At 32.0% G+C, this 16,878-nt stretch overlaps 1 protein-coding gene across 3 annotated transcripts in view; it reads left to right on the top strand.

The window, feature by feature from the left end:
• The window catches only part of AGMO (alkylglycerol monooxygenase), a 276,923-nt gene that overhangs the window by 120,484 nt on the left and 139,561 nt on the right, over positions 1-16,878 (top strand). For all 3 annotated transcript variants that reach the window (XM_016165869.2, XM_016165868.2, XM_016165871.2), the window contains exons 6-8: positions 10,597-10,663; positions 13,153-13,218; positions 13,307-13,386. In XM_016165869.2, coding sequence (XP_016021355.2) covers positions 10,597-10,663; positions 13,153-13,218; positions 13,307-13,386 — 213 coding nt within the window. The remainder of the gene's footprint in view (positions 1-10,596; positions 10,664-13,152; positions 13,219-13,306; positions 13,387-16,878) is intronic.

Genomic DNA, 16,878 nt, shown 5'->3' with positions numbered 1-16,878 from the left:
GCTTGCTGGCCGCTCACCTCCTGCTGTGTGGCCCAGTTTCTAACAGGCCAAGGACTGGTATTGGTCTACAGTCCAAGGATTTCAGACCCCTGATGTAAGCCACTGGTTCTGTGTATTTAGTTATAACTTCCCAAACTGACTAAGACAAGATATACTGGAGGAGATACACTTTAGCTTGTCCTTAGAAGGAAAATATGCTAATAAAAACAGGACAAACGAAATTAAGAAAAACGGATGCTTGCAGCATCTAACCTCCTGATTGAGATTTTCTTCTATAACATTCGACTTTAAAATATTAGTAAATACAAATATTTTTAATGGGTGACAATCAGATCTGCCATATGAGATTGTAAGCTCTGAAATGCAGATTTATACTTTTATTCATGAAAGTATCTAACATAAACAGTACCAGGTATGCTTTCAATAATCTATTAACATTTGTTGATTGTTGAATACAAGAGCCACATCTGAAATAGGAATATAATCATAATAGTAGTCACAGTGTACTGAGTTTTAAAATGAGACAAATGTTTGAAGTATGCATTATAAGACTGGAGTTTTAAACAAGAACTTCTTAACCTCTCAATTTATCAATTACTTTCTTTTAGCATAATGTTACTACTACTAATAATAATGTGATTTATTTTCTCACAGAATGCTCAAACCGGTAAAAATAAAATGGTGTTACACATGATGAAGTTTTATAAGGTTATGCTTATAAATGTTTTCCATCTTTCCTTCTGTCAATTTAATAGATGTTATTAAAAAATAGTTACTCGGAATTTACCTACCTTTGAAAAAACACATTCAACATTTATTTTTCCAAGTCAAAAGTGTTATCCAAAATGTAAGCTGAATTTAAAAAGAAAAATGCTAACTTGTTCAGTTCTTGTCCTCTTATTTGAGGAATAATAGAATCATAAATGACAAGAATCATCCTTCAAAATATATTATAAATGCAGTTCTTTAAAACTGTTGTTTGTTGTATAAACATAGCCTAGTCTCATTCTTCTTAAAACTAAGCTTTAATCCCTGGTATAGATTCATCAGAAATTTACACCCTATGAAGCTCTGTATTATCCCAAGAGTCCTGCTTCCTCCAGATTGTTTTATTTCCAAACTATAAATATTGTTTTTTTTTGTTTTTTTTTTTTTACTCCTTAGTGTGGAAATTCAGCTACCTCCATGTTACATGCTTACTAAAGTAGAAAACTGCCTAATCATATAGGAAAACATTTGGCTGTGAATAAATCAGCACTTGTTGAGGATTTCACAGTGTGAAAGTAAGCAGACAAGCACATATCCTAAGAGCTCTGCTTTCTGTTGCTTCCCTGTAGAGAAATCATGGGCTAATATGGCCACCACTGCCATCTGTCTAAACACTTGAGTGTATTGTCTGGATTTAACGCAGCAGAACTAGTGGGGGTTGTTATTAAGATTTTATTTTTATATTTCATCACTGGATGCACTACAGTATAAATTTATTTATAAATGTTCAGCTTGATTAAGATTTTAACAAGAAAAACAGTGAATGTTTAAAGATCGGATAATTCAGAAGTAAAATTATTTTAATACATTAACATAGAGTTCATGAATATTATTCTTTTTCCAAAGCTTTCAATGAGGAATTGCTACAGATTTTCTTGAGAGTGAAAGCCATTTCTATATATATTCAAACAATAAAATCTTATATTGTCACTCATTATACCTTTAAATTAAGAAACAGTTAAATTACCTGCTACTAAATTATAATTTTTATTGTTGATTCTGTGATCTTTCCACAATCTTAACACAGTACTTTGCATAAAATATGCAATCGGTAAATACCTATTGACAAAATGAAGCCCACATAAGGTCATTTTGATTTCCACATAGTCAGTTGAAGAAGTTTATGAACAAGGGTGAATCTTCAACAACATTTTTCAGAAGCAATCAATGGGACTATTTTCAAAGCTGCATGATTAGGAGCAAAATAAAACATGTATATTTACTAATGGTAATTTTCAGCTTGTGACCTGGAAAATGAACTTATTTGCTTCCTGTTATATAATTCTTGTGCCAATTATAAATTCCAATTGATTATAAATTTAAACATCTGAACTGTGCAATATAGTAATTGCAAAGGAAATATTGAATAATTTTCTCATCCTTTCCAGAAGAACACAAAATAATTGAAAAAGATAACTTTTTTGTAAAACCTTTTATCTGAAATAGTTTTACCTTTCTGTTGAAGAGTTCACTGGACTGTAAATAATCTTTCTAAGGAAAGTGACTGTGTGTCACTTTATTTCTTTTTACTTCTAAAACCTAGTTAATTCAATAAATGTTTGCAGAATGAATAAACTAGCTGATAATGAAAAACTTGCTCTGCTTATTATACATGTAGCTTTTAGTAAGGGACTTTGATAAAGATTAATAAATACAGGTTTTATGATTTGAAACATTATTTTTAGTGTTAATAAAAAACCCTTAATGGTAGGTACTTAAAATAATTGTCAATTGGCATTTGAGTATCTGTTTAATATTTAACAAATGTGATAAATATATTAATATGGATAAATATACTAGTATGCATTAATAGTTTTGTGCTTCAGGATTTCTACCTATAAATGGAACTAAAGTACTGGAATATTATTGAAAGATCATTGAATTATTTACAACCCACTTATATTTCAAAAAGTTTGCATGGACCTGTAATTAATTGTAAAGATCTTTCCAAATAAAAGATTCTTCGAATTTCTTATACACATGTTTAGATATATATGATAGATGATAGATATAAATAGATAGATGATAGATAGATAGATAGATAGATAGATAGATAGATAGATAGATATAGAAAGATAGATAGATAGATATAGATAGATAGATGATAGATAAAAGAAAAAAGTGAAAGAATGAAAAAGAAAGAGGGCTGGAAGGAAGGAAAGGAGGAAGGAAAGAAGGAATAAAGGGAGGAAATTTGGCCAGGAAAAAGCCAGCCAATCATGGTATAACTATGATTCTACTTAATTTTAGTTTGGGTTTGCATTCAATCTTGCCACTAAAATATCTGAAAAGTTTTGCCAGTTTAAGACTGCACTTCAAGCATATATTTCTCAGTTAAATGTAAGATCAGAATGATTTTTACATCAGATGATAAATGTATTAGGAGATGGCCTAGTATTTCCTTTAAATACTGACTGCAATGAAACATGGAGACCCACAGTGGTATGGGTCCCTCTGGAACATCAATCTTGCATGATGCTGTAAAGAAAAGTCTTGACTAGTTAGAGTCAATGTCATCACTCTAACCTATACTCATCTAAATGCAGGCATTTTCCTACTACGGACATTTCATTTCACTTCACCCCCAACCGAGTTACTTGTCAATATTCATCATATTGTTAGCACATTTATTTTTATAATGAAGATTCTGTAAAACACATGCCTCTTAGGACATATTTTCTCTATTATGATTTTTCCCTCTCAGACAGGAAGCATGAATATTTGTAAGCATCTCTTATTTGGAAAGGACATAGTAATTAACTATAGGCACACGCCTTCTTTCTGAAAAGTGGTTATAAATATACCTTTCAATAAAACAGTCCAGTATTTTTAGTACCCATTTGCAAATAAAAAAAAAAAAACCTGAAAGGTAGAAATGTAATGTGACATTCCCAATATTATTCTAAAATTTAATAAAAGAATAGTTTTGTTATTAGATTTAGAAATCTCTTCAATCTCAGTAGTAATGGTGAGTGAGAGGAAGCAATTCAGACAAACAATCCAAGCAATTCAGAAAAACAAAAAATAATTTTATCTTGAATTAACTAAATATTTTTGTTAAAACTATCTTGTCCTCCAACTTAACCATTAGTTAATTGTTTCTGAACTCTTGACTACAAAAACCTAAGCAGTCAATGTTTCTCAATCAGGAGAACTAGAGAAAATTAAGAAAAGTATAGAATAAACAAGTTAATTTTATAAAAAATAATTTCAAACAAGAACATTAATTTAGAATATTTATTTTAATGCTTTATAGAGTTCAATCTAAGTGATTTTTATTTTATTCAATTTATTGGGATGACATTGGTTAATAAAATTATATAGGTTTCAAGTGTACAATTCAATAATATGTCATATGTATATTACATTATGTGTTCACCACCCTAAGTTAAATTTTCTTCCATCACCATATATTTGACCCCCTTTATCCTTTTCTACCTCCCCACTTTCCCTTCTTCTCTCTAGTAACCACTAAACTGTTGTCCATGTCCGTGAGTCACTATTTGTCTTATTGGTTTGTTGCTTTTAGTTTTATATCCTGCATATGAGTGAAATCATATGGTTCTCAACTTTTCCTGTCTGGCTTATTTTGCTTAGCCTGATAATCTCAAGATCCATCCATCTTGCCACAAATGACAGTATTTCATCTTTTATTATGGCTGAGTAATATTCCATTGTATATATGTATGTCTCTATCCAATCGTCTATTGAAGGATACCTCAGTTGTCTCCACATCTTAGCCACTGTGAATAATGCCACAATAAAACCAAGGTGCATATATCTTTATGGAAAAACGTTTTTAAATTTTGAGGAAATAGATACCCAGAAGAGGGAATGCTGGGTCATATAGTAATTCCAGTCTCAATTTTTTTAAGAAATTTCATACTATTTTCCATAGTGACTGTATTCTTACCAATAGTGTATGAAGGTTCCTTTTCCCCCAGAATCTCTCCAACACTGTTATTACTTATCTTGTTGATAATAGCCATTCTAACAGGTGTGAGATGGTATTTCATTGTGGTTTTGATTTGCACCCTAATAGCTTATTGGAGTTGAGCATCTTTTAATATGTCTGTTGGTCACTTGTATGTCTTGGAAGAATTGTGTGTTCAGGTCCTTTGCCCATTTTTTAATTGGATTTGTTGTTGTTGTTGTTGTTGTTGTTGAGTTGTATGAGTTCTTTATATATTTTGGATATTAGGCCCTTATCAGAGGTGTTGTTTGTGAATATATTCTTCCATTCTAATGGCTGCCTTTTTGTCTTGTTGATGGTTTCTTTTGCTGTGAGAAGCTTTTTAGTTTGATATAGTCCAATTCATTTATTTTTACTTTTACTTCCCTTACCTTTGAGATCAAATTCATAAAATCCTCTCTAAAACCAAGGTCCATGAGTTGAGTTTAGTGCCTATGTGATTTATTGTTTCAGGTCTTAGACCCATTTTTAATTAATTTTGGTGTATGGTGACAAATAGCAATCCAGTTTCATTCTTTTGCATGTGGCTTTCCAATTTTCCCAGCACTAGTTATTAAAGAAGTTTTCTTTTCTCCATTGTATATTTTTATCTCTTTTTTTGAAAATTATTTGCCCATATATATGTGGGTCTATTTCTGGGCTCTCAATTCTGTTTCATTGGTCTATGTATCTTTTCTCTGCCAATATCATGTTTTGATTATTGTCACTTTGTAGTATAATTCCAAATCAGACAATGAATGTGATACCTCTGGCCTTGTTCTTTTCTCTCAGGATTACTTTGGCTGTTCAAGGTCTTTTGTGATTCCATACAAATCTGGTTATTTTTGTTCTTTTTAAAATGCCATTGGGATTTTGATGGGGGTTGCATTAAATCTGTATATTACTTTGGGAAATATGGCCATTTTAACTATGTTGAGTCTTCCAATCCATGAACATGAAATATCTTTCCATTTATTTGTGTCTCCTTCAATTTCTTTGAACGATGTCTTATAGTTTTCAGTGGATAGGCCCTTCACATGCTTTGTTAAATTCATTCTCATAAGAAATTTCGAAATCACTCGATGATATGGACACTATATTTTTTACCTCTGTCTCCTTTCATTGAAACTGAAGTCTGCACAAACCTGTACTAAGAGAACATAAAAATAATTCAAGAAATTCGCCTGCCCATGATCCATAGAATTTGATGGTCCCATCATCCAGTCTTCAAGGAAGAGCAGGATTTCAACAGGTCAACATGGGGGGGTTAAGTAAGGTCTTAGAGGCTCAAGAAAAAGAACATTGAAAATTAGTCTTAAAGAATAGTGAACAGCTTTAAATTCTAAACATTTTGGACTTTATTTAGTTCATTATGAAGAGCCTTTTTTAAAAATTTGTTTTATTTTTAATAAGGGGAAATGATTTGTGAGAAGATGGCACAGTCTCATGGCCCATGTTCTCTTATATTTTGATTTAACCCTTCTTCCTCGCTCCTACCATAAATCGTGGAGAGAGGAATGAAGAGTTTAGACCAGTTCAGCAAATGGTCCAGAGCATTTCTGCTGAATAAATATTAATCAGTAGAATGCATTAAAATTGTTATTATAGAAGTATTTTTTATTATTCATTTACTTATAATAATTTATTATTATACAATTGTTATACAATTATTATTATACAATTAAGAAGTGATTTCTTTGGAAAAAAGTTGATTTCAATGTTCAAAATAGGCAGGAAAAAATTTTATTATTTTTAAAGTTTAGGTGAGAAATTAGCACTTAAATTTAATAACATGGAACTTAAAAATATAAATAAAAAGAGCAAAGTAAATAATCTAAAATTCTCTGTTTAGGACATTAGTTCTTAACCTTTTGGGACTTTTGTATTCATTTTAATACACAATAAAAAGGATAATTTTCCTTTCATAAAAATACTCATAGGCACATATTCATACATACAATTTGACATGATATTTCAGGGTGTTCTTGACCTTACAAAGCCCATCCATCCATGGCCTTTCTAGGCATCCATGGTCCTCAGGTTATAAAACCCTGACAGAAAACTACAGGATAAAAGACATCACTTCATAAATTATATAAATGTTTAACCAATCTGCTCTACACCTGAAAGGAATATAAAATAATATCAAATCTCAACTGTAATTGAAAAATTAAAATAATAATAATAATAATAAAGACTTAGATCATAGCTTTGGAGACCTAAGAAGCACCAAAAGTGCCTAAAATACCATAAGGGACTGTTTAGAAGCTGAAATCTCCGAGCTTTTTATAAATGCCTGCATTCCTTTTAATAGCAATGTAGTCAAAAAGCATTTAGTTATCATTTACTACTAAAGTTCTAAAAGATTAAATTATTTTTATTTGATGGAAAAATTGCTATATCTCTTAAAAGCAAAATGATAGAAAAATAGAAGATTCCTGAACTGAAACTGAGAAGACTTTAGGATTTCTTCCCAAGCTGTTTAAACTTTAATAATTTAATTTCACTGAGTTTGAGTTTTATGGGTTTTTTTTTAAATAATAGCATTGGGATATATTATTTTGTAGGCTTTTTATATGTTCTAAAGTTCCAAAATTTAAATTCATTCATTTAAATCTGAAAAAGTATATGACAAATAAATAACTTCTTAAAAGAAAATAAATGCAATTATTTCCATAGTAACATATTTTTGGGAAGTGATTCAGAGTTAGTTGTGGTTGAATTGCTAAATGACTGAATTTATAAAAGTGGGTGATAATTGAGTTGTTATGCTCAACTCTTATTAATTATTAATGACTTCTCCTTGACTTTGAATCATAAGAGTTTTCTACAAGCAAGGTTCTGACTGGGCTGTCTGAATGATGAATCATCTCCCACACCAAGGTGGTCTTCCCCAGCTCCAAGGTACTCACAAGCACTACCAGGAAATTTAACTGTGGTTGCCTGTGTTGTACTTGGCTTTTAACTTAAAAAAAAAAAAAAGAAAGAAAGAAAGAAAGAAAAAGGAACTTTCAATATTGATATCATCATACTTTTAGCCTGCAGGAGCAAAAGATTTTCTTTGAGGAAAAGAGCTTGACATTAAAAAAATAATGTACTCAGCCAAGGCTCCAATCATGTGAATGTGCTCACCATTTGTGTGGCTTTATATCTGGCTGCACTCATGCCAGGACCAAGGATTAGAAGTGCATCTGGGTAGCAGAACTCAGGTAGTGTAGGCTCTCCACCCCCTTTTGTTGTCTGTTTTTGTAATATATGTTAGGCACAAAGAGGTAAACAAGGATAAAATGGTTTCTCCTTTCCCAACTGGTTCCCTGCCAGAGATCCAAAGCCCAACCAAAGCATCAGGTTTCAGTGTTCTGACTACTGAGAAAGCCCCACTTTCTTGTTCTCTGTCCATCACCATTCTTCTTCTCAACAAATATTTTTCCACCAAAAGCAAAGCTGTGGGTTTCAATAAAACACATATTTATTTCTACTAACTCTCCTCCCAATTACTGGTTATTAATACTGTATTAGTGGTATAACACCTTATTTCATAGGAATGTAGTCTGATACAAGAATTATATATTCACAGTATTTTGAATTCCTGAAATTAAAAAATATATAGTCCTTTGTGTATAAATAAGCTCAGTTCAATGAATTAATCAAGAAGTCTGTTGTTAGAAGCTCATAATACATTTCACATGAAAATAACTTTAAAAATGGTGATAGACTCTGTGGGGGAGGAGGAGGGAAGGAGAGAGAGAGAGAATGAGAGAGGGGGAGAGAGAGAGAGAGAGAGAGAGAGAGAGAGAGAGAGAGAGAGAGACTGACTTAAATTAACACACATAATATTATATATCCTTTGCATGCAAATATTTCTGTCCATTCCATAATGGAAACTTGAGAATCCCTTAGAAGCTGGGAGGCAGGATGGCAGGCAATGACTGTTTCTTTCAGGTGTGTTAACAATGGATTAAATGAGATGGTGGCACCTGCCCCATGGAGGGATGCAGCATTGTTATGTGGCAATACTACTGTAGTTTCTATTTCAAGAGGCTATGGGACCTCACAAGCTGAGGATGGTGTGGCTACTGCAATTCACATTTGCAGACACTTGTAAATTGGATTTTTTAATGTCAGAGATTGCCAAAAAATGATGAAACCCTGCTATATAGAGCTGCAATTTAGAAGTATGTTCGGGACTTCAGGGATCTATTAATATTTTCAACTGGCTAACTAAATACTGCTATATATGACTAGAGTAACAATTTCTTTTATTTAAAATTTTATCTTAAAAATCTTCAAATATTCAGAGAAGTAGAAATAATGTGAGAAATATAGAAATAAGTTAAATGATGCCTCCATTACTTCCATTAAAAAATCATCATAATTTTTATTAGTTTGCATCAGCTATCTCATTTTTTTGTTTTTATTTTACATTGTTAAATATTTTGTAGCAAAACTTAAATCTCCTGTTATACATACTTCAGTTATACAACTCTGAAAAATGGTTACATTTTCTTACACAATGATAGTCATAATAACTGCCCATAAAAATAGTACTCTGTTTATAATCAATATCCCACATTGCCTATAAAATATCTTTATGTTTAACTTGTTCAAATCAGTACCCAAATAAGATTTTCACACTACATCGGCTATTAAGTTTTTAAATATCTTTTCATCTTAGGCAGTCCCATCTCACTGAGTTATTTTTTCCCTCATATCATTGAATTGTTATCAAATTTATGTCAGTGTCATGATTGTCAGTGGCTGGATTTTTTTCATTAAGCATCATTTAACTTATTCCTATATTTCTCATATATCATCTAAATGGAAGTCAACACTAGAGGTGAGTGATTTCTTAAAATATCGTATTGTTTTTGTCATTGTATTGATTTTGCCATTGGTAAGGTCAAATAAATCCATTTAGATAGTGATTAAAGAAAAATAAAATATTCTGTTATCTGCCACTGTCAATGGAAGAAAGGACAATGTGATCAAGATGAAAAGGGCTCCCACATTGCCCAATATTTATTGTATAGCATACCAACTGTCTTACACATGGCCTGCTTTTCTCATTTATGACATCTACCTTGTTCCTATACTCCTTAGGATGTATACACTCTGGAATAGGGGATTCTTACTGAGAAATGTTGAGAGAGAACATTATAAAGTTATAGAACAGATTTTGGAGTGTCTTTAATTGCAAAAAAAAAAATTTTAATATATTTTATATATTTGACTTTGATTTATGCCTCTGGGATATACTGGTAGATGATGTGTCTATAGGTCAGAGGCCAATTAGGATTCTATTTAAATAAACACAATCACCTTAGTGCAATAGGTAACAAGATGCAAAAAGTTGTTATATATTATATTGGGTAAAACCAAAACCATAAAATGAATACAATACTGTTATTTTTTCTCCTGTATTTATGCTCTACTAACATAAATTGTCAAAGATATAGTTGAAAGGTAAAAATAAAATGAAAGAAGCATGCCTGGGCAATAGTACCATTTTACAGTACCATTTTGCATTCTCAGAATATTATTGTGTGGATACTGTTATTATTTCCATTTGAAAGATGACAAAACAGTTATAAATAGCTTAAGTTATTTTCCCAAGATCACATATTAATAAATGAAGGATCCAGGAACCAAACTGAGGCAGTCTAGCTCTTAACTCACAGTAGACTCTCAGAATAGAATTATGAGCTTATTTTTATCTTTATATGAATACCAAGTGATAGAAAAACTTCTGATTCTGCTACCAACCCTGAAACTTGAAGTATCACCTAACCCATGTGGGGTTCTAATGTGAGTACTTATATAATACATATATATTTAATAGTAACAGTGTGTATAAATATCCCTTTTGTTTTAAACAGGTCATTGATAACCTTGATCCTTTGGAACTGATTCTTAACACACCTAGCCATCATAGGGTTCATCATGGTGAGAAAATTTGACATCTTCTTTCTTTCTTTTTTCATAAATTTAACTCATTTCCTGTTTAGAATTTTTAAAAAGTACAGCTCACTGCCAGCGTTAATTTTACATAAACATGCTCTTTGAAGCCAAAGCAAATCTGACTGTTTTTCAATGTGAAAATAAAATATAAAAACTGTTCTTGGAGTTATTTCTAAACAGAACTTGCCTCTAATCCTAATGTAACTGAAATATATACATAAATTAGATTCATTAAATAAATCTTCAGCTAACAACTGTTCAAGAATGATGTTAACATCACATATAGGAATGCTAAGTTTTCTAGGATTTGACATTTTCGGTGATTGAGAATTACTATATTTTATAAATGGAGATACCACTACTAAATACAGAATGCTATAAATAGAATGATGTCATTTATTTCCAAAGACTATCGATATACTAGAGTGATGAAAAAATAATAATAAAAGTGAGATATTTCATGGCAAATGGGAAATAGTTAAAAATATTATTTTGCATCATTTCATCACAATTACCCAACATAGTCACACACTGTCCAAATAGGCGTTGTTTCTTCCTTTGCATCTAGACAAACTTCATCTCCAAAATAAGATCTGGTGAAAAACAAACACCTCCCTTCCCCAACACCCCCCCCCCAAAAAAATCTTTTTTATATCTGGGTTTTGGATTTTCCATTCTGTCTAAATCGTCTCAGTTGTGGTGGACAAACGAGTTAAACAGCTAAGTGGTTATGCACTTTATGTCTTGAAGGCCGCTCCTTGACCCAAAGCTGAGTGTCATTTCTATTCAGAACCAGAGAGAACTGTTCAGATTTGAAGAAAGCCTAGTAACACTTCACTTTTCTGCTTAAAATCTGTGAACAAATTCAAGATGATCTAATGAGAAAATTTTATGTGGCTAGTGCCTAAGGTTTAAAGACACCAGCTTAAAATATAAAAATGTTTTCATTCGTGCACCAAAAGACCCAGACAAGAATATGCATATCAGCATTATTTGTAATAGGAAAAAAAGAGAGAGATAATTCACATATTTATCAGCAGTAGAACAGATAAAGTATAGACTATTCATATAATGGAGAACTATATGCCAATGATAATGCCCAAACTATTATGACATGTAATGGCATGAATAAATCTCACAATGTTGAGAGAAGGAAGCTGGTAATAAAAGAATGAATACTATTGTTCTGTTTTTATAAGTTTCCAGAAGTTAGGCATTACTGAAGTACTGCAAGCCTACCTTCTCAAGGGGGTAGGTCCCTTTTCCCATGGCAGGGAATAGAGAAGCACAAGCTCCCTTCAAAAGAGGAGAGGACAGGGTCAGGCTGCACATGTTCAATTTCCTCTTCCAAACTCAACAGTTATTCTTCCACCCTAAGGGAATGAATCATTAGTGAGAGCTGGAGAGGACGAGTGTTATACTCCTGGGGTTCCCTTCGTATAAGAGTGGAGAAAACCAAATCCACGTTGAAGAAGAAATCGTTGCTAGTTTCCTCTGTTTCATTTCAGAGCACCTTCCCACACATGTTGCTTTCTTAATATCAGAGTTTCTCAGCCTCAGCACTATTAACATTTTAATATTAATTTTAAAGAGATCAGACAGTTCATTGGGGGCAGGGAGGGTGTCCTGTGCATTATAGGGTGTTGGTCTCGACATACGAGATGCTGATGATGTCCCCTCCCAGTTGTAACTACCAATAATGCCCCTGACTTCCAGGTGAGAGCCACTGTTTACCCTAGGTATGGCCATGGGTTGTGCATCTGTGTAGCCAACCCCACTCAACTTTTGCACTATGGGAGATTTTTCTTTTGTGTTCACTTTTGAATGTACATTTGCAAGTAGGGAAGGTATGTAAAGACATGAGACTAGTTGTGTTTGTTGGAGTAGTGACTTGGTGGGTTAATATTCTCCATCCTTTTGATTTTTTAAATTGATTAATTTGATTTTCACTTATATATTCTATGATCTAAAAAAATAGAAATGTCTCACTCAAAGTAGAAAATTTTCTTCCTGGAAAAAATGCAGAGGAAGGGGGTAATCATAACATCTCAAAAATAGAAAATAAAAAAATGCAAATTACATATGCTATTTATTTATTAATGCTCTTTTTCTAATTTTTAATTTTTAATTATTACTTTTTGATAGTTATAAAAAGAATTATTCTGTATTTTTTTAAAAAACTGGAAAATTGTGAATACAATCTGGGATAATTCTTAATATATACAGTTTTAAGGAAATCTTTGCTCTTTTTAGAAAACTAAATAAAATAAATAAAATTTTATTTATTTTTAAAAATAAATAAAATAAAAACTCTTTACTAGCAAAGGCTAGTGTTGTTATTAAAAGACATTCCTAGAAAATCATTCTATTATCTAAGTCTTAATTTCTGAAGAAATTCTAAAATACAAGATGAGATGTTCCAAAAAGCATAACTTCATTCTTTAAAAAATATATTTTTAATATTTTTCTCATAGGCAAAAACCGTTATTGCATAGACAAAAATTATGCCGGCACTCTTATTATATGGGATAGAATTTTTGGTAAGTAAACAGTACCAGAATAAAAAAATTAATTAGCTCCTTGATTCACAGAAAGCCAAATACCATCTCCCTAATGTTTATCTTTCAGGGACCTTTGAGGCAGAGAATGAAAAAGTTGTATATGGCCTGACACATCCCATTAACACATTTGATCCATTCAAGGTGCAGGTAATGTACTTGGTTTTATTCTTTCTGAATTGATTATATTCCATCATAAACTCATATTTAAAATGAAAATTAGTTTTGAAAGGTGGTAGTACATTACTCTACCTCCCCCAAATATCTTTTTAACTGTAAAAGAATTTGAAAATCACTAGCATTCAAAGATTTGAATCAAATTGGGCAAAATGTATTTGAAAAACAATTTATAAGAATTTTTAAATATGAATATAAAATGTTTCTTTAGCAAACATATTTTTTCTCAGAATAGACCTGAAATATATTCATGCATTCAGAAAGAGTGGTAGTAAAATGTATAATTAAGGCTGACCCTACTGTAAGAAAAATATTTGCTTCAAGTCTGTATAACTCTGATTAGAAATTCAACATGAGGCCTTTGCCCTACTATTCTTGGATCTAAGTGTCAGGAGCTATTACAAGTTGGTTAGGTCTGCACATTACCTCACCTACTACAACTTGTGCTGGACCAGTTTTCTGTTAGACATGTGGTATTGGTTGTTCACTGGTCTCAATGGTTGGCACTAGAGAAATGAGGAATGTCTGTGAAGCTTCAATTTGTCAGCAACAGACCACCACAAATACTCCTGGGGTTAGGGACTAGTAAATGAGAAAAAGATAAGAATACTTGGAAAACAAAAGTGGTCAGTCAATGAGAGCTCTATCCAGTGTGCTGGGTTTCCAGTGTTCAGTAAGGGAGGAAATTACATGTTCATGTTGGGTCTAATTTTCAAATTTCTTCAAAATTTTAAGTTGAAGTAACAAAATAAATTGACATTTATTGAGTTTTTACTATCTTCAAGGCATTGCTAACAGCTCAGCACAAATATTTGACATAACAATTACTAAAACCTTATGGTTCTTTTTAGCCCATTTTTTGGGTGGATAAAACTGAGTTTCCTGGGGTTTAAATAATTCACCTAACTACACACAGCATGTAAACTGCAAACTTAACCAAGATGAGTTGCTGGTGAAGCCCAAAACTTGCTTAACTCTGTGTAAATTTTACACTGTGCTACCTCTTTACAGAAACAGTCATCACAAATTGCCTTAATTTTTCAAGTTAAAGGCATTTTTATATCACACTTTGAAAGAGAAAAATTGATAATTTATTTTTTCTCAACTACAGGACATATCTCTCTCTCTGTCTCTCTGTCTCTGTCTCTCTGTCTGTCTGTCTGTCTGTCTCTCTCTCTCTCTCTCTCTCTCTGTCTGTCTCTCTCATTACTAAGAATGTATCACTCAGGAGAATGCTAAAGAAATATTTCAGGGTGCTTTTTTAATAATAAGCTTTATAGAATTGAAACCAATTTAGAAATAATATATCGAGAGCTACTTTTTCACTTGGTATAATCCTGTCTCTGTCATGCGGAGATTAAAAAGGAAATAGCTTGGTCTCCATCCTCTATGAGAGAGCCTTTCAAATTTAATGTGCATATGAATCATGGGAGAATGTTAGTGAAATACGGATTCTGTTCAGTAGGTCTCAGGTCTGTCCAAGATTCTGTTTCTGATGAGCTCCCAGGTGACGTCTATGCTTCACAGCTGGCTTTAAGTGGAAAGGCTTTAGAAGTGCACATCCTTGCTGAAGAAAAGCAGTTCCCGTTGAGACAAAATCAGAGACTGAGAACTATATAACATGAGATGCACAAATAATTGGATGATTAGGATTTGGAGAAAGACAATATTCAGACAATCACAAGTATTTTGAGCTGCTATTGAATCTGCGTCACGTTCAAACCTCCGAGCACCAAACCCACACATAAACATTTCCTTTAGTGTAGTAATTGTCACAACTATGTCTTAAGTTTAGTCTTCTACATCCTCACTCACATGATCAGAAATGTTGTTAGTAAGTTATGGTAATTAGAAGCTCTGAAACTGTGAAAACATATACTTACTTTCATTTATATTCCTTTACATTCAGCTAAATTTCACACCTTTCCTTCAGAGATATTAAAAGCAATTTAGGATGGCCTTCACTAGATGGAGATTTTTTTCCCCCTTGTTATTCAGTGTAAACCATTCAATTCTGTTTCCTTTGGAGTTCAGGAGTTTCAGGGCATTGAATAGCAAATAAATGAGAAAGTACTCTATTTTAAAACATTGCCATATATTTCTCATGGGTTGTATTTAGTAATATAACAATAAAATTGCACTCAGTTTTCAAAACTACACAACAGATAAGTATATTAATGTATGTTATAACTCCTAAACACATTAATTTTTTGTTTTATTATCATTGCAAAGCCCCAGGATGTATCTGTCTAACATTTTCTTTTTCCTCAAAAACTTCTCTACTAAATCCTACATGGTTCCTTAATTGCTTAAGATTTCTTATTGCAATATTTCAAGTAATTTTAAAATGATTTTTGTAATCCTAGCAATTTGAATTCTTTAAGAGACAGTGAAAATGTCAGTGAGACCACAAATTCTGATTGAGCCAAAATTTCTTTCTACATTAATTTATTACTATACTTGTAATAGAATTCATCTCTAGAGTCTACAGCTGGTGTCCAACCTCTAGGATTATTTTTAATCCTATGATGAATTATGATGACAATATGGCATTCACAGCTAATTATCCTAATAACTAATATTTATTGGGTATTTATTATGTACGGGCATGCTTTTAACTTCTACACACAACAAATATGTATCATTTAAAGAATGTGGATTCCTGTTATAAGCCTTAAAGCAAACTTTGACTCAGCAAACTTTTCTTTTTTTTTTATTATAGAATATGGTCTGTTTAATACTTAGAAGCCTACTATCAGAAATAGCTTTTTGTTTGTTCGTTTAGTTGGCATACACTATTATCTTAGTTTGAGGTGCACAACATAGCGATTAGACATCTATAGAATTCACAAAGTGATCACTCCAATAAATCGTGCCCTTCTGGCACTGTATATAGTTATTACAACATTATTTGCTATATTCCTTATACTATACTTTCGATCTCCACTACTATTTTGTAATTACCAATTTGTACTTCTTAATTCATTCCCTCTTTTTCACTGACTTCCCCAACTCCGCTCCCATCTGGTACCCTCAGAATGTTCTCTATGAGTTCGTTTCTGTTTTGTTTTGTTTTTTTCCTTTTTTGTTCTTTAGATTCTACATATACATGCTATCATATGGCATTTGTCTTTCTCTCTCTGACTTATTTGAATGAGTAGAATAGCCTCTAGGTCTGTCATAAAATATATTTTTCTATCCCATTATTTTTAGTCTGTGTGTGTCTTTTAATTTAAAGTGACATATAGCTTCGAACAGTGTTCTTTAAAATGACATGTTTAGCTATAACTCAATACAGTAAATAAAAGATTATTTTTAAATGTTTCATATATGCAGTGTTTGTATGTTTTCATGTTCAGCCTAATATCCATTTAGTCAGACTTTATAAAAGAATTCATTAGACATGGATATTGAGTACACAGGCTGCTAGTTAATTTCATTGCAAGCAAAGCCCCTTAATTCATT

This window comes from Rousettus aegyptiacus, unplaced genomic scaffold (assembly GCF_014176215.1).
Source record: "Rousettus aegyptiacus isolate mRouAeg1 unplaced genomic scaffold, mRouAeg1.p scaffold_m13_p_13, whole genome shotgun sequence".
NCBI classification, from domain to species: Eukaryota; Metazoa; Chordata; class Mammalia; order Chiroptera; family Pteropodidae; genus Rousettus; species Rousettus aegyptiacus.
This window is presented reverse-complemented; position numbering and strand designations above follow the sequence as displayed.